Source organism: Diadema antillarum, unplaced genomic scaffold (assembly GCF_040938485.1).
Source record: "Diadema antillarum isolate AM-2024a unplaced genomic scaffold, OU_Dant_1.0 seq00000564_RagTag, whole genome shotgun sequence".
In the NCBI taxonomy this organism is placed as follows: Eukaryota; Metazoa; Echinodermata; class Echinoidea; order Diadematoida; family Diadematidae; genus Diadema; species Diadema antillarum.
Genome location: NW_027271503.1, coordinates 313,268 through 332,363, shown reverse-complemented (window position 1 = coordinate 332,363; position 19,096 = coordinate 313,268). Strand labels below are relative to the sequence as shown.

The 19,096-nt window shown below is 40.6% G+C and overlaps 1 protein-coding gene across 1 annotated transcript in view; it reads right to left on the bottom strand.

Annotated features, from left to right (window-relative positions):
- LOC139735129 (serine/threonine-protein kinase SMG1-like) overlaps window positions 1-19,096 on the bottom strand; it is a 79,489-nt gene that overhangs the window by 39,171 nt on the left and 21,222 nt on the right. Inside the window, 26 exon segments of the mRNA XM_071645894.1 lie at window positions 1-283; window positions 1,098-1,286; window positions 2,337-2,387; window positions 2,389-2,445; window positions 2,447-2,504; window positions 3,023-3,176; window positions 3,939-3,993; window positions 3,995-4,291; window positions 4,293-4,379; window positions 4,381-4,422; window positions 4,960-5,001; window positions 5,003-5,106; window positions 5,831-5,963; window positions 6,576-6,732; window positions 7,735-7,989; window positions 8,831-8,967; window positions 9,917-10,184; window positions 10,735-10,889; window positions 11,373-11,537; window positions 12,900-13,027; window positions 13,766-13,837; window positions 14,484-14,604; window positions 15,102-15,198; window positions 17,346-17,555; window positions 18,085-18,186; window positions 18,776-18,869. Coding sequence (XP_071501995.1) covers window positions 1-283; window positions 1,098-1,286; window positions 2,337-2,387; window positions 2,389-2,445; window positions 2,447-2,504; window positions 3,023-3,176; window positions 3,939-3,993; window positions 3,995-4,291; window positions 4,293-4,379; window positions 4,381-4,422; window positions 4,960-5,001; window positions 5,003-5,106; window positions 5,831-5,963; window positions 6,576-6,732; window positions 7,735-7,989; window positions 8,831-8,967; window positions 9,917-10,184; window positions 10,735-10,889; window positions 11,373-11,537; window positions 12,900-13,027; window positions 13,766-13,837; window positions 14,484-14,604; window positions 15,102-15,198; window positions 17,346-17,555; window positions 18,085-18,186; window positions 18,776-18,869 — 3,513 coding nt within the window.

The window sequence follows — 19,096 nt, the reverse complement described above, 5'->3', positions numbered from 1 at the left end:
TTGGTGTGGTGGCATATCCTTCCTCCAAGACGTCCCTCAGCTCAGAGGCATACTTGACAAGAAGCCTGAGGAGTCTCAGGGTAGCTGTGATGTTGTTGTCTTCTTGCCTGCCAAACTCAACGTTTTCATTCTCCCCTCCTCACCACCACCTCCCACTCCCCCTGGCCCAACCCTGACTGCCTCCCGCACTGCTGTTGTTGAGGTTCAACTCAGATTTAGCATTGTTGCTGCTGGTGTTCAGTTGAGAGATGGGGTGTAGATCCTGGACATCTTCTAGAGCACTCTGTTCAAAACGACACAACAGTAAGAGCTCTTTGTGAAATTCTTAATCTGTTATAAAAATTACACAATGATATAAACTCTGTGAGAAATTCTTAATCTGTTCAAAATGAAACAACAGTCTGAACTTTTTGTGAAAATCAAAACGACACCTTTGTAAATATTCTAATACATGAATACGAGCGATACCCACTGTTAAACACTTACCTGGGTGCATCAACTATACATTCAAATAGTTTTAGGTCAACCAAAAGACAGTTTTGAGGAAATCCTCTTTATTGCACTGTTAAGTATTGTGACTGACAAATATGTACATTGATGAGATTTCTATAAGCTAAAATCAAGTGCTTACACACAGTCACATAAGTGGTACCTCTGCATTAAATGCAATCAGATTTAGCTTTTGTACACCTGTCATAAAAATAGACATGCTAGAATTTCAGAGCCTACTGCACATGTGCATAAAGAGTTGAGAATCCACCTAATTCCTATTTGTACAACTACTCTTCATCTTTCCCTTTTCTGTCTCAACGTAAGAAGGTAAAACATGTCATGAAAGAGGCACAATACCTTCTAGCAGGGTATGCTTCTTCATGGATAACATGGCAATTCTTAAATCTGCATTCTTCTAGTCAAATGTAATTCTAATATTCTTAAAGACTACGCAAAATATTGCATAATTATGATTTCAAGTTAGGAACTACCATCACTTTCAAAACTTAGATTGATTGTGTAGGACATTATTTCATCAGTATCATTCCAAAAAAACGTTGTCATCAATGACATCATCGCAATGAGTGTCATCAATTTTATCTCACCCTTCCGTTGAGTTTGAGGAAGGTGAAGTAGCTCCAGACAGAGAGGCGATAGTGACTGAAGATGCGGCGACAGACCCCGGTCCAGACCTCCAGGAGCTGGTCCATGACGGAGGTGTCCATGGCTGCCAGAGCTGGGCAGACTGAGAGGAGCTGCATCCTGGTAGTCTCTGACACGTCGTGGTAGGCGGACTGCATGGGCACGGAGGGGCAAGGGTGTCATGGAGTGGCATTTTGGTTTCTCAAATTAATATCTTACTGCAAGCCTTATCAGTAAAATGAATACAATACTACTGAAGGATAATATGACTGGATTGAGAGACAACTTTTGAGAAAACCGGTTCCATGACATTTGCTCCTGCGACAATTGCTCCCATGAAATATCTGCCTGCTAAGCCAAGCATAAATTCTAACCACTAACATAGCCCTAACCCTAATCCTCACATAAAACCAAACCTAAAACCCTATTACAATCCTGACTCAGACATTAAGTCTTTGGAGTAAATAAGACCGAAGCAATTGTCGCAAGAGCATAAGTCATGTTACCGAGAAAACCACAAGATTGCTTGAGAGTGATACCATCCTAAATCACATATAAAAAGCATGCTGCCAGACTGAAACATGCCAAGTTTAGCATGGCATAAACAAACATCTTGAACACTTCTCACGATTATGAATTTAGCTGTAACATGCCAACCAATTTTTTAAGCATCCCATTAATTCCTTCAAACTTTAGCTTAAATGAAGCAGATACAGTCTTGCACAACAAATTGCAAGTCTCACGCAATAGCTTTGTGTTACTATAGGTATTATACTGAAGATCGTCTTTCAAGAAACTGACACTGGTTAAGATATGCATATCGTCGCTGGGGGTGACAAGACCTTGTATCTGCAATTTTGGTGAAAATGACTTTTTTAGATCAATAGTCAAACAATGGGTTCAGTGATGTCCTGTCCAAATATCAACTGTCTTGCTCCAAAAATGAAGCCACCACAGCATGTCAAAGGAAAGGCTATCCCATTCGCTATAGTGCTTTGGCCGCCATGTTTTTTGTATTTGTATTTATATTTTCTTTTTCTTTTCTTTTTTTTTTGGTGGGGGGAGGAAGCCAGTACATTTTAAACCAACAAGCTCCATTTCATAATTTTTCATGCAATAGTATGTAAATTATACATTTCTCAATCCATACACTTGGTACCCTCAGTGTGATTTATGGAAACAGGACACAAAAGGTTGGTTACCTGGGCCTGTTCCACAATATCTTCCTCCTGCATGCTGCTGGTGGCACAGTGAGGCCTGGCTGAGAACCTTTAGGATGTTGTCTGTCTCTGAGTTTGTGATTTCAGCTGGGTAGAACAGAGAGAACTGTGGCCTTCTCACCCTCAGTCAACGCAACACCTTTATCCTCACTGCATGGTATCAAAATATATCATCTCTCCTGAGTTTCCTTTTATTTTGTAATACACTTGCAAAATACCATCAAATTTCTGACATTTTCTGATATCAAAGTTGATAACAATTTACTCTGTGTTGAGATATCGAAGACTGAATGTCTAATCCTATTGTATTGCTCTTCATATCTAGAAATGAATTTAAAATGTTGTTTCTTCTGAGAGCAGACTTCCAATGTCACTGTATGAAAGTCCAGTGATTAATAAATTGGGTTTACAAACTGGAACAGAACAAACATCACAGGCTTCATGCAAAGGGAGACAGCAATAAATAGAGTGTCAGAAGATTTGGTTGAATAATGCACTTACTTTAAATACACTAAACTAAACATACAATAGCCTCACTTTGTTCTTGCTTTACTGAGTTGGTGTACTTGACACTCATCATAGGAAAGGATAACTATCCTCAATATGTACCCCACACCCACATTTGAGAGAAAGTGAGAAACTGGATCCCAAAACCACTAAGAATTTACCTAGCCATGTCGACAGCCTTGCGTCCCCAGCGGTAGCACCAAGAGGCCAGAGTTGACCATGCTTTGGGCAAGCTAGGGGACTGCATGATGCCCAGGTGAAGCAGTCGGCCACACACAGCATCTGTTTCACTGACCGCAGGACTCTGACCAATCACTGATGGTGGGCAAGAAAGTGGTTTAAAAATAATAATTATGCCAAAGGTGGTGACGGGTTGGCCTTTGCTCCAGTTTAAGTGGATGAATTAAATTTACTTACAACCATGAAATGAGCACATTAATTCTGTAACACAATAAACCATATTTTCAAGTCTTATGCCATTATTCCATTCCTATTTCTGCACTTGTCTGTTTAGACTTTGTAACAGCCCAATACACTGCAAGTTTGATTTCATACCTTTATCACGAACAAAAAGGATTGAAAGAATGCACTCAGTACTACACCCTTGGGTATTTTGAAATAGTGTTGCAACCATGCAAATGAAGGCCACACCTTTGGACCTTCTCTAATATACAAGATACTTTCCATTACCTCAAAAATCCTTGCACATGGTAAACTTAGAATATATATTAACAGTGAGAACTACAAGCAGAAAACAGATCAAGGACACCAAATTTGCAAAAACCTCACCCTTGTAACTGTCATATCAAACTAAAGCACAAACAAATCTAATGAGAACAAAATGGCATCATTGGTATACAGTAACAAAGGAGAAATATTAAAGTCTACTTACGAAAATATCAATAAATTTGGCATCACAGAATTACTTAACAATCTGCGCAGATCAAATACTCCCACACTTCATGCTAAACTGAAAGTATCTCATTTAAGCCAAAGAGGGAGAAAGAGAGCATTCCTTCACATTATTTGGGGCAATCATATTATGCAGTGCAACATGTCAGAAGAACCTGAACCTACAGTCACAAGGATCCACCTCTCCAGCGCTGTAGGCAGCGAGTCCCAGCCCTTGGAGGGGCCCCTTGGTGCTCCATGTCCAGGAGCATTCCCAGGCTACGGCTGAGGGCAGGCACATCACTCAGGTCGCTCAAGTGCGACTGTTTCAGGAACTGCAGCGCACTGCGGTAGTCAGCGGTCATCCACTTCACCAGGCTCAGCAGTGATCGGGCGCAGAGGTCGGTCATCTCGGTAGCGTCTGAAGGGGGCGTCATGTAGGCCGCGCTGGCAGCCACGGAGGCATAGTGGACCACCGTATCGGCTGCCTTGCTCCATGACTCCAGCTGGTTGCCCATGGAGTGGAGAAGCTTGGAACATCTCCCGTTCAGTGCGCAGGATGTCCAGGGAGGTACAGGTCTGGGGATCCAGGGAGGCCAGGGCCGTCAGCAAAGGCTGGCAGGGCTTTCTTGGTAGTGATCTCTAGGTTCATCAGTCGCTTCTCAAGACCCTACGATTGGAAACACACTTAAAATTAGCCTCCTTGCTTGAAGACCGTTAAACCATAAATGACACTTACGCCTATTGGGATTTACAGACAGACACTTGCATTGCTATGAACTCTATGTATATGTTTGATTTCTCCGAAAATTATGCAGGATTAGCTTTCTTTAATTAATGAGAAGTACAATATGTTGATATCAGCAATCAACATATAAGACTGATAAAAAGCTTAAGAAAGAACATTTTATCAGAGCACTAGCAGCCCAATGAAGTATGCAAAATGAATGCAAAATGACGAGAGCTTAGCATTACTACATTTTTCTCAAGACAATCTTTCTCAAGACAATTATTCGTCTTCCTGCTCTTTAAGAACAGTTTCATCCAAAGCAAGAGGATATTTTACTATGCATCATTACAGCAGAAAATCAACCAATCACATTTCCACAACTACAGACATTTTATGAAATCTCCTAAGAACAAATCTATAATTCTCTCCCAGCAAGCTTCAGCCTGCCTCTTGCAAGGAACCTGGAGGAAGACTCACCTCAGGCTGATCTCTCCCACATGTCAGTAGGTCTAGTTTGTCCCAACAAGATCTGCTGTGCTGCCAGGAAGTTGGTTTGTTTGCGAGCTAGGCGAGCAGTGGCGAGATGAACTTGGGACAGGTGGCTGGTCAGTCGGGACACAATCTCTGCAGGTCCAACAATGGTCAACAAAATAATAAACAAATAAATAATACAATAAACATAACCACAAAAAAAAAAATTGGCTTTATACATTTATCACTTTTTACACACACTTGTAAGAGAATGAACTGTGCGAGCTGACCAATGCATCATTTCTGAACAGCATTAAAGGTCCCTGTTCCAAGGAAAGTGTAAAACCAGAAGAGGCTAATGATGTGTGCTATGAAGCTGTCCTCTTTGTGAAAAAAAATAAATCCACAAGATACTAAGTCCCACTTGGAGGAAATGAAATGTTACTTATGTAGACTACGGCACAACTAACTACTTGATTACTAAAAATGCTGCCGCCAAGTGACTCTTTTGTTTTAATCTTTCTTTCACACATATCATATGATGTCTCTCTTATGATCAGGAAGGTAACTATCACATCTACAATATTCTTTCTAGTAGACACTCAAACTATATTTTATCTCCACTGGGAAGTACCTGAGGCATTAACACACAACAGACATGTGTATTTACTAATCACTGAAACACCATGTGGCTAAGTCAATGTCCAGTTCAATGCATCCTTCTGTAGTAACATTACATTAAAACATGAGACAGCAACTGAAATGTGAGGATTTTGCAATGGATAGATGATTTCATATGAAGTACAGCCCTATCTAAGACTATCACAAGACACAGCATACTTATCTCACTGCAAACATCAATGCTGGCACTGCTCACCTGAGTCAGCAGACTTCATGTCCCTGTGGAGGTGAAGCTGGTAGGAGGTCACTCGGCACGCCTCCATCATCATGGTCAGGTCATACTGGGATGGGTTCAGCTGAAGGTCATCACTCATCGGCAGGGGGTATACCTAGTGAGAGCAGATTTCACATTAAAGTGTGCTACAAGTGTCCACAAGACTTTGGTGGCACATTCACGAAATGCTCTAACAGTCTTCCTGCCTTTATTTCTCACATGGTTTTGCTGTGCTGACCATGCTTGACAGAAAGCGGTACTATCACAAGCTTAAGGTCATCATGGAAATTAAACACAACATTCACAAGAGGGGCCCTATCAACACTAAATATTCAGAGGCAAAGTTATTAGTCACAAGGCCATATGAATCATGTCCTTCCCCGACAAAAAAGAGCAAACAAAAAAAAACTTTTTTCAATATCTGAATCCCCCTGTCTCCACATTACCTCTGCCATTTCAGTTTTATTGCCAGCCACTCAGAAGTCTGTATAATGTTGACATATTTCAATTTCTAGGATATGAAGAGAAGGAGATAATGCAAATGCATATTTTTTTCTATAAAAAAGACACTGGTCATATACAATGACCACACCAATACTAGTTGTTGACAGCTATACAAGAAGATACTGTGTAATAGAAATACAATGCAAGGGAATAGTAAAGCTGAATACAAAATGCATTGAATCAGAACAGTGCCTTAAATTGGATTTAATTTGCCTCTGCACACCTCCAAAGAATTCTGAATGGTCCTTGTTATGACATCTGCAGCTTGAAGGAGAGTTGTTTGGCTGGGGGTGGGCACCACTGGCCAGTCCAGCCAGGCCAGCTGAAGGCTACTTTCGGCCAGTCGGTGAACAGTGGACAACGCTTCCACAACAGTCGTCCTATCGACACAGAATAGTGAATAGGAAGTTATTCATAAAACACGAGTACACTGCAGAAGCTACTTTAAAGGTGAAACATAGTTCTGGTGCGCCTGCAGAATTGTCGGATTTTGCTCCAAAATGTACATGCATGCCTCAAAAATGTGTGTAACAACGCTGTAATAACAAGATATCCGTCGGGTAATGATGAAAATGCGAAATATCAACCAAAAAGGTTTGCCGGAGCCACAATCTCAGAACGGGGTCAGGCTAACTCGGACTCAGGGACAACTCGGCCTCGCTTTCACAGCGAGGCTGAGTTGCCCTTCTGGATTGTACAGTGTTGTACTATGGGAGCGCTTCGCGTTCTGGCTGGTCGCAGTTATGGGCCGAGTTGATACAATGCGCACATCAGAGAACCTCTTTGGCGCGCATACAAAATGAATGTGCCCCATGTATATAAAATATGGTGTTCACGAACTGTGTGAAAAGTGTCTGAAATAGGGCCAAGTTGTATCTGAGACCAAGTTAGCCTGGATCCTTCTGGAATAAAAGTCGGTATACCAACTTTTATTTTTGATCTCAAAATACTCCAAAACAACTCATCATCCCTGCAAATCGCATCAGCCAGGTAGGTTTCTTGGTAGACTCTTTTGATATATTGCAAGCAAATATGAAATGGTGCAAGACGGGTTCTCAAACCCTTACTTCTTTTAACATTTTTGTTTCACATAGCACGCAAAACCTCCACAGGACAAAATATCTAAACAAGAGTAACTGTATACTACACTGTACTTCTTTTTCCATACGAAAGGAATAAAATACTGAAGTATGACGTACTTCAATTTACGGACAAAGATTTTGTTAAGCCGTTGAAAACTAGTCCCAAATATACTCAGGTAGGTGTCAATGGAAAATATGTGTACATGTAATAGCAAAATCAGCTTGTCATCAATAGGTTAAGAATGAGGATTTGTATATGACAGCATTCTACACATTGATAGAGGGATGTATCTTATTTACAATTCTGGGTGGGTGCACACAACTCCCTTGTTGTTGGTAGCAGAAAAGGTGTCTGCACATCCCGACAGGTGGAAGTGTGTTAGTGCCCTCGCTCGTTCCAGCTGGTTGGCCTTGAGGAGGAGATGGGGTGAGCGGGCCTCAGTCGTTGCTACCGTAGGGTCTGCTGGACTGAAGTCATCCAGGGACATGCCTGGGATGAGGGAAAGCTGGGTGGCAGCTCCTGGGAAATCTCTCTTGTTGAAGTGACTCAGGGCCCTACAGTCAGAAATAGGTTTGAACAGAACAATGACAGCTCTTAATTGACACGGCAATTGGTTTTTTTAATGTGTCTCCAAACATCTTCCTAGCTTATAAAGTAATTTGGGGGAAATCGATATTCAAACTTCAATCACAAAACATATTACCCACAATGCATTTGGCCAACAATGGTACAACTGTATTTGAATAATTCATAGATTTTTGCTAAAATCTGAGAGCATATCTGTAATCACAGTAGTTTGATCTCTAAAACATGATTGCAAAGGTGGTGCATAGCTTGACACTGTATTCACTGTGGCTGAGGCGCAAAAACAGGACAAAAACATGTATATACCTGGCATGAAAGCATATTGAAGGACATGGAGTTTGTGACACCGCTATTTTACTACATAGTATCTTTAGCAGTGAGGAGATTCATTTTAGTTTAAAAACTCTAGGGACACAATTAAGGCCTTATATCATCCAGGTATAGCATACAAATGATGCACAGGACAGAGTGGATTGGTGAGAATTGGATGCACAAGTTTAACTTTGGAACTGTTTAAACCCACAAGCACAGCAAACAGGTTTTTGACTGTTCCAAAGTTATAACGATTCTCACTGATTCACAAAATAGGCCAATGCATCATATGTGTTATGAAATGGGCCCATGGCTCATGAAATACAACCATTTTCCCCATTATGCATCCCGTATACTTACAACACTATAGAAGACTTGAGCCATGCGTTCGGATTTTACCAGACGCATGGCTCAGTGTGGATCAGTAAAAATCAATGTATGACAATTGACCTCTCAGATTAAAGAGATTCTAAAGTCCATTTTATAACAAGTACTTACTGGAGAGCATTGGAGTCTGCTGGCACTCTGACGTGACCCTGAATAGAAGACGGCACTTTGCCTCTCAGCTGTTGGATGGACTCCTGCCACCTGAGGGCGCTCTCGTAATCAGTCAGTCTCTCATAGGAATCCATCACCTGGACAGATACAGGACAAAGTTGGCATTTTAGTATGGACCTTTGCATGGAAATATTTGGCATCTCTCACTGCAGCTGCAAGATGTATGTCCAGGGAGAATTTAGATTCAAAGAAGCAGGTATAAAAATGAAGCGAAGAAAAAATCTGCAGTTGCAAAACAAATCAAAATGAGAATATTATGCTTCATTTAATCAATCATCACAACTTAAGAAGACTCGGGACATAGACAAGGCCACTTTACTGTTGATTCCAATGTCCATTTAACCTATTCCTTCTGCAATTCTCCAAGAATCTTCAACACCCCCAAACAAGATTCTTTTTGCCTGTCAACAAAGAGTGGACAGATTGATAATCTGCCTGTGGGAAAGCAGTCAAGCAGTATATGAATCCCTTTTTCACGGTCAACTGCATGTGCCATCGAACAATGGGAAATATCGATTGGATATGAGATTATGAATACAGTGTGTGTTGACAGGCTTGCAAACTCTTATTTAAACACTATAAAAAGCATCCAAATGGGGTCTACATGCGTCTTCATACGAGTTTTATGGCAATCAAGCACACTTCTGTGTTGAAAAAGGTAAATTACAGTACGCAAAAATACACATTGTTTTGATACAGAAAGAATACAGATATTGACAGAAGAAATTCTAATCTTTCAATCAATGTCATTTTCTGGTCAGCAGAACATATATAAACATGAATTTAGACCACAAATGCAGTCACTCCCATCTGCATTTTGGGGACCAGGTCCCTGTAAGAAATGGGTTAAGAGACATACATCCCTCATTTTGCTAAATATTAGGACTTACATTATCATTTTCCACTGACCATCATGATCATGTATACTGTCTGTAATTGTCCCTATTCATGTATAAATGTTGCAAATATACAAGGTTTCACAAGCATTTGAGAGACTTTTACCAAGCCAGAGGACACACACTTTACCTCTTGCAGGAGGTACTCAGTGACTACCCCACTCTGAGATTGAGGTGGTGGTTCCATGCCCCTGGTAAGGAGCTTTGGGTTGATGCCATCCCTGCTCCCTGGAGGACTGTCTGGTGGGGAGGGACCTCGCACAGATGGCTTGTGTTGATTGGTGTGCTTGTTGTTGGCTGGGATAGGGGCCTTGGTGAGGTGGGCATAGTTTGGGATCTCATCGAGACCAAGGTAATCCTTGAGTGTGGACAGGGTCTCGGTGATGCAGGACTCAAACCTATGACATTGCATAGTGTACAACACAATACAAAATTATCCATTCAAAGTTGATTCTTGGGGGGGGGGGGAGGGGTGTAGATTCAAAATGGTATTGCTTAATTCAAAGCAAAAAACAAAAACAAAACAAGAAATGATTACAAAGAAACATTCTAATATGAAGGTCAAATCTTCCTGATATGTTGGTCATGTAAAGCAATTAATGCATTTTTAACCTGTTCCCTCCGGGAACCTCGTTGCCTGTGTATCAAGTCTATGGCGATCTCAGAATTCAGTGTGGAAGGGGTTAATTCATAACAGGGAAAATCACAACACAGATTGATTGCAAAAACATAAATTCAACATCTTTATCACCATTGTCACTATCACCAGTATCTCACTATCATCTTTATCACCACCACTTTCATCATTAACCCTCATATTGCCTGAATGACTACACCAAAAATATCTATTATCAAAAACATAAGCCTGTAAGAGGTCCCCACTGTCTTGCCTAGGTCTCATAAAAATTTTGTCGTTTAACAGTTAAAGTAGAGTGAAAAGAAACTCACTTTCTGTCAGCCTTGAGTGCCACTGGGGCTGGCCAGCTGAAGGACCTTCCGAACACCTTCTCACACCAGGTCTGCAGTCCTAGGATGGCCTGTGGACACTGCAGCTTGACCAGAGGGGCTACAACCCGCTGGACACCTTCTTCAAAGGCATGGCCCTGCAAGTAATAGACATTAAGTTTCAGTGTCTGGCTACGGCCATCAATTTCAGCTGTGTCATTCGTACAGATCTTGATTCTGTCAAACATGAAATTATCCATTAACACTACAGTGTAACATGTCACTGGTTATCAAAGAAGAAAGTGGAATCCATTTCTGCTTCATGTTAGCATACCATTTTTGGGCACAGAAAATTAGAAACCTGGGAATAGTGTCAGGAAAGGCCTTGGTGTGACAGATAACAAGTATTAATAACTCAGCAAACATCACTTTATCAGTAACTGAAATATTTTCCTTCGTTAACATTGGTATCACTGCATGCAGAAGCTGTTATCATAGCTCAGCTAGAATAATGAGACACATGTAGAAGATGTGGAGGATTTGAACTTAATCTCACTGCACCTGAACATGTTACCTCATACAGTAGAAGTGAAAAAGGGCAGTAGATGTGCAGATGAAGACATGAAAGCTAGTTGACTTACTGTGGTGTTATTCTTAGCCACAAGGTCCTGCAGCATTAAGACAGCATGATGCAAGGCACTGGCGTACTGGCTGGTGTGCATGGCCAGAGTGTAGGCTAGAGGGCGCACCAGGGCAAACCCTTCATGGCATGTGGTGCGGTTGGTTCTGAAGAAAGCCCTCACCAGCTGAAATAACAAACAATCACAATAATGGCATATCCATGGAGGCACAACATCCTTCATAAGGATCAGAATTTGTGCAGTAGTCTCAAAGTACACATGGTCAAAAGTTCCTTTATGCCTGACACCAATCTAAAGCAACATTCCCTTCAAAATAAGATAGGACATGATCTTCCCCCCTAACTTCTCCTTCTGTGTTTGCCGACAAGCACATCTGCCTACAAATAACACACACATGCACATACACAAAAATCTGCTCAGCTACTTCATTGCCTTCATCCACATTGTAATTCCCTACAGATTATATACACAGCAAGTCCAGTTCTCCTCAGCAATGCACTGGTATCATAGATTCCTTTTGATTCTGGCAAATGAAGAGATTTGTCTCACTTGAAGTACTGACATATTTTCAGCTAATTTCCCCAAACTTTGTCTTCGGTTTTAGTAAACCATCTGAGGCCAGTAAAGGTCATTCAAAAGAGTTATTTCCATACCAGCAGTTTGCTAGTTTCTTTGCAACTCATCATTACACCAATTTTGCTGATCTTCTGTGATACAATAAGGATGTAAGCAACAGTTATCATGAAATGCTCAAACCTGTCAACCACAGAATATCCAGCTATGAGTTAAACAAACAGAGGATACTCTGGGAGTTTCTTCAACCTCTATTTCAGCAGCTGGAGTACGATTTTAAATCAGGACAATATATGGCTTTTGTGGAGGGCATCATTACATAAAACAGTTTTGCAGACAAGTTAACAATGACACCAAGGCTTGGGAAAAATACACAGCATAGTTAAGCTTGACTGGGCTTTGTTTGCCCATTGGCACTCACAGAGGAGCTCTTTCTTTACCAACTGGCACAGAAGTCTGGTAAGTATAGTCAATAGAAATTACGTAATCCCCCTAATTCCTATTGTGTCACCATAGTCATCTTGCTGGACTGAGACACATTTTTGCTACACCTGAATGGGCTTGCTATGCTTTACAGGTAGGTCAAGTTTGAGGGATTGTTGAATGCTGATGAAAGACTGGACATGTTATGATATTAGTACCTGGGTACTTCCAGGGTGAAGAACCATGCTTGTCAATTCCAGGGTTAAGAACTATGCTTGTCAAAAAGAACTATGCTTGTCAAAACAAAGTGGGACATCAAGTCACATCTATCAGCTCTATCTCATCCTCCAATACCCTATAAATGAAAGCCATAGAAGCATTTAATTGACACTCACTTGTCTGCTAAAGCATGAGTGTGTAGCAGACAGCTCTGTCTAGGATGTATACTTGTAATTTGGCCATAAAATAAATGTGCTTGGTGAGTGTGGTGTTAGAGAGTAACATGATGACATCAAGAGGATATCACTTTACCTTGGGAATGGAGGGCAGGGAAAAAGCTGACCCTTCATAGGCATTGTACATGAGCTTTTCCAAGTGTTCCAAGTACTGCAGCAGTAGCACTGGTCTCAGTTGGGTGGAGTAGAACTCCTCACTGAAGGCTAAATGAATGATTGAGAAAGGATGCACACAAAAAGAAATACTGTCAGTCATGGAACAAAGTCACTTTCATCGTATAATTGCAAATATTTGTGATACACGTTCCATCTGAACAACAATATTCAAATGGAAGAGGTTTAAGGAAAATATTACTGGTCATATGATAAAATTAAATGAGTGCAAAATCAAAGAGTGTATTGCTCATGATCTTTATAATTTTCAGTGAACAATTTGGATCAAACACCACTTCAAAAAGACCAGTACAGGAGATGCAGATGCTCTGGCAGAAAAAAGCTATGTTGATAGGCTGATAAGTTGGATAACAGACAGGGCTGAACTTGGTAATAAATATTGCCCTGAGGGAAAAGATTAGGCAGCTGTCTGAGAGAACGAAGGGGAACATAAAACTCTAGGAATTTCAGGGTTCATTAAAGGTTCTCTAATAACTGAAGGAATGAAAAAGACTGAAGAATAAAAGCACTCACAAAAAGTATGTACAATTCAAGGTTAGTTTGGTTCTGAACATTAAAAGATTTAAAATTTGTGTGTGTAACAAAAAAGGAATTTTCAATGACATAAACAAAGATGGCATGTCTGAAAATTGAGGTAACATGCAGCTGTCGGTTGAGGTGGGCTTAAAACCTGGTGATAACAGAAACAGTAGTATATCTGTCAAGATTTTGCAAAACACAGTGGGAAAATTAATAGATATCAATTCCAGTCCAATATCTGTTAATTACCAGGTATTCTGTCCCCTGATGAGTTGGATGAATCCTCTGGTTTCATATCTTTGACTAGCTCACTCAAAGCAGCTAAAAATAGGGAGAGAATAAAGAACCTTTCAAGAGAACATAGTTTTATAAAAGCATACACTACACATGAACATACCACATCAAAATATTTGAATATACTCCATAAACATGCATATGTAATCATAAATTAGCCTAAACAATCCTTCTGTATATCAAAACATGCTTTCAAAACAATGTAAACATCTCATATCAACTTCATGAGTAGTGTCTCAGCCCTGTTACAGGTTACTTCCTTGACTACTTCCTTTTCTGCCCATTCTTTTTTTTTTATGCTCTTGTTTCAAAACACAGCATGAAATCTCACAAACTAATTCTGAATAATAAAGGGCTAAAAATAAATACTGTAAAGCAAGAAATGTTTGCAGCATGAAATTTTCATGAATTGCTACTGGCATTCAATGCATGTACACATGTAGAGCAGACAAGAACTTCCGCGTGCATTTTAATTCTGCGTATCCAGCCTCTCGCGAAATTTTTAAAATTAAGATGCATGCGAACCTTTTGGGTTTTACAGTAGCAATAACAAATATGTCCTTGGAAAAAACAAACATCTTACAAACATTTCTGACTCTTGAAAAAGGATGAAAACTGGAATATCTGGTGTTTGCTGAATGGCACACTGAAATTCAGGGCTTGATTGTCTTACATCGAATTGCTGTGAATGTCTCTTGTGGCTTTCCCAGAGGCGTTCTCAGTTTGGAGAGGACGCAGAAGTTTGCTGCCTCCCACGTTGCCCAGAACCACTGCACTGCTCTGTTGTCATCAATCTGCGCAGAACAGCAAAACATTTTTCTGATTCAAATTCTCCCCCACATCTAACATCACACAATACAATGTTTATATCTATATCTCTCTGTTATGGTTGCAATCTTTTTCTCTTTCTCTTTCTCCACTGATTAACACATTTTGTCAGATTCACTTTCTACCGCACATGGACATTCTGTCACATTACAATGGTCTTTAGCTAGAAGGGAACAATGTGAACAATTGTGTGCAACAATAGTCAAAGATTTTACAGCTATTGCTGGTCCCTTTACAGTCAATGTGACTCATTGGCTTAACACTTATTGACAATGAGAGACCATGATGTTAGATTTCTAATGAAGTGCGTTATTCTGTATGTATGGTCATAGAATAGAAAGCACTCTGTATATCATACTTTCCTCGCAATCTTTACTCAAGGTCAAAGTTCGCAAATAGGAGGATGTGTTGAAAATTAAATCTAACAAGCAATTCAAGCAATAAATGAGAAAATGTGGCTTACGAATGCAGGCAGGGTAATTATCCCTTTCTCCCTCTTGTGCCCATTGGTCCTGGGTCTCTGACAGCTGTGGTACAGCCTCTCCAGCCAGGACGCCTTCCTGTAGCATAAAAAAAAAAGCAATGTATAAGCACATCCATCCCACTAATATACAAATGATGCACAGGATAGAGTGCGTTAGTGTAGGCGTATAGTGCACTCGAGGGTATTTACAATTGTGAAACATGCACGAGGCGAAGCCGAGTGCATGTTGCACTACATTGTAAATACCCGAGAGTGAGCTACGCCTCCACTAACGCCACGAAATAATCCTGTGCATCATCTGTTTTATAAAATGGGTCGAAAATTCGAAAACTAACAGCATTTGTCAGCGTTTTTCACGTACCTTTGTGGGTCAAGACGTCCGAGGATGTTCGTCCCAAACATTTACGCACGTCGCACTCGGAAATCCCGCACATGTAAGTACTGTACGTATAAGCGTATACGTACACCACATGATTGTTGTGCACAAGAAAGGCCGGCTGGCAGCCCGAACGAGAAGTTGTTTACAGGATTGACAGCGCGTATGGTAGCGCGCGACGCACTTGTAACAACTGATTAAGTGCGCACTGCTAGTGTAAACATTGTGACGTCAGTGACTTTACGCTTTTTTGCAAGGCCGTGCATGATAGTAAAAATTAATGCACGCACACGTGACTCATTTCAGCGCTTCCAATTGGCTACATTCTTGAACCCATTTTATAATATACAAATGATGCACAGGATAGAGTGCGTTAGTGTAGGCGTGTAGTGCACTCGAGGGTATTTACAATTGTGAAACATGCACGAGGCGAAGCCGAGTGCATGTTGCACTACATTGTAAATACCCGAGAGTGAGCTACGCCTCCACTAACGCCACGAAATAATCCTGTGCATCATTTGTTTTATAAAATGGGTCGAAAATTCGAAAACTAACAGCATTTTTCAGCGTTTTTCACGTACCTTTGTGGGTCAAGACGTCCGAAGATGTTCGTCCCAAACATTTACGCACGTCGCACTCGGAAATCCCGCACATACAGTATGATGGGGGGTTGGGTTTCCGGACACTTAAGTTCCCGCATGAAAACTTACTTATTTTACATAGAATATGCACCCTTTACCTTAAAGACTTGATATAGACTCCTCATATAGGTCTACTAGACAACATACTCTGAAAACGGCGTGAGAATTAACCTGCTAAATCGTTGGATTTGCCCTTCAAAGTGACTCCATGTACGCGCCCGGTCCCACAACGCTTGGTCTACTGTACTGTACAAAGTGTACGTAAGTAGAGTATACGTACGCCAAACCTGTGCCACACATGTTATGCACAAGGGAAGAAAGGCCGGCCGGCCGGCAGCCCGAACTAGAAGTTGTTTACAGGATTGACAGCGCGTATGCATGCAATTCAAAGGAGCTGCCGCGCGCACAGACGATCGGCAATAGGATTTAACACGCAGTGCAATGGGACTGAGTAACCAAGGCACACGTCACTCATTTCAGCGCTTCCTATTGGCTACATTCTTGAACCCATTTTATAACACAAGATATCAGCATGCTTGTGTGTGAGAGACTGAGATGTACAATCACGAATACTGTGATCAAAGTTGGTCATATAACAACTGATTATAAGGCAACCTGTGTTCTATTGAGAGAAAAAAAGATGGATATGGCTGTCCATTTCATATCAGCAGAATATGCCGGCTTTATTAAAAAAAAAAAAAGCACTTCAGTTCTTCCTAATCAAAGGCAATCTTTTAGTGAATAAACTTGCTAACTAATGATGGAAGTCTGAATCAAAGACAGAAGTACATACACAGTCACAAAAATACACACACACACACACACACAGTTCAATGGGAACATTGCTGTTGCTTGTTCAGCTGTTGACATGGCAGCTATGACAGGGCTCGACACTAAGTTTTTTTCTCCTGTCGCGCGTTTGGGCCACACACACACACACAAAAAAAACCTTCAAATTTGACATTTTGATGGTCAAAAATAGAAATATATTAGCCTGAAATAAAAGGAAACATAATAGTCCATTCTGAATATTAGTTGCCCGATCAGGTCACCAGAATGATAATCTCTACGAAAATTTGTTGGACCGTCATCAATTTTTAGTGGCCGTGAGCCATCAGGCTGCTGCTAATGTCAAGCCCTGACAGATATTGCAGCTGCCCAGTTTAAAACAACAGGGCCCTGACCAAGAGGACCAGTGAGACTCACGCAGGGGCCTCTCCCATGAGGATATAGGCCATGACAGTCCGGTAATTGTTGGAGTTGAAGCTGGGAATGCTGCCCATGTGCTGACGCCTGGCAAGCCGCAAGACGTGCAGATCCTGCTGGCTTTCGTCTGGATCTCTGCCGCCCCGCCCACTCTGACCATCACGCTTGTCAGCGGCATGCTGGGAAGGGCTCACAGGGGCAATTTCAGAACTGCATCAAAAAAAAACAATGAAGAATTCCTTGTTTGCTACTTCTGATTTCACTTCCATAAACCTGCCAATAAAAAAGTCGTAATATCATACACTGTCTATCATAATTCTCAGTCACAACTTCTGCATGGTTTGCCAGGCTCTCTTGTAATATTTGCATTCAAATGCAGGATATGGTAACAACTTACTTGCTATTATGTAGGAGCAGTCTCTGTTAAATTCATTATGGGTGTACAACATGGATCCAGCAGCCCATATAAAATGTCAATTTATCAAAAAGAGCATTTTCAAAGTGTCATTGATAAACATTGTATTCATTTATGTTGGCAATCTTATTATCCACACTGTCACTTATATTCCTTATACAATCATATATACCATTTGGAGTAATTACAAATGCATTACAAGTGTGTTTCATTAATTCTGCACATTTGTTGGGTACTGGCACAATGTATGTGGATAAAATACACATTTAATTGGTTTACTGGGACCATTAACATTACTGGAGTTGTGTGTTTGATTCTATTCACCTGTAGAGTATGTCACATGGCAAACTCTGTAGCAGATCTGTGAAAGCCTTCCTGATGTCTTGGTCGCTGCTCACTAGCTTGTTTGTGCACAACTTGAAGCAACTGTGAGATATGAGAGTCAAATACAGAATATTGAATGCTAAAACATCTTTAAACTTGAGTTCCACTAAGCGTGAAAATGACACTCTGCTGCTACATAAATGTCAACTTGCTTTCTACAACTCATGCTTGCAAAACAGTTACTACTTTTATTTTTACTCTAAATTGCAGTTAGATACGAAGTGTGCTATCTGGGAGGCTTATGCTTTGCTTCATTAAGAAATCTGCTTGTTTTGAAATGCACAAATTATCTCTTGGAAAGTTGACAAAGCTTTTTCTCCATGTTTTTATTGAAGATATACCACAGATATTCACTGTACCAAAGCACAAGATACAGAAAGTACATCAATTCATCATCTTTTTTCATTCAAGAACAATCATTGCATGTATCGCTGCATATCAAATGGTAAGGAATTCTATAAGAAATCGTCTTGATTGTTATGCAACAAAATCCTTTTCAAGGTCTTCACAGAATGCAATATTGATTCTGAGAACTTATTTACACTCAAAAATTGCAAAAACATTCCTGAACATTTGTTGGACTCTAGTACCAATAGTAATGCATACATGAAGGGGCCAGAGATGGCCTCACCTGTGAAGGAAGTCTTTAGGGGGTTTGGCATTCTTGATTATCACACTGAGACACTCAGCAGCCTGTAGACTAACTGTCTTTTCTTCATGTTGGGCTGCATGAGCATGATCATTGGAAGGAAAGAATGAAAAAGAAATCATTCATATATATTTCAAGAAATACCAAACTATGCTCACAACACATCAGAGTATTTATAACTCACTGTTTGATAGCTGGTTACTTCTACATAGCAATTTGTCAATCAGCTGCAATCAAACTTGACACAAAAGTCACTGAAACTGTACCATCAAGTCCCTTCATAAAAAGGGTACGAAAAAGCAC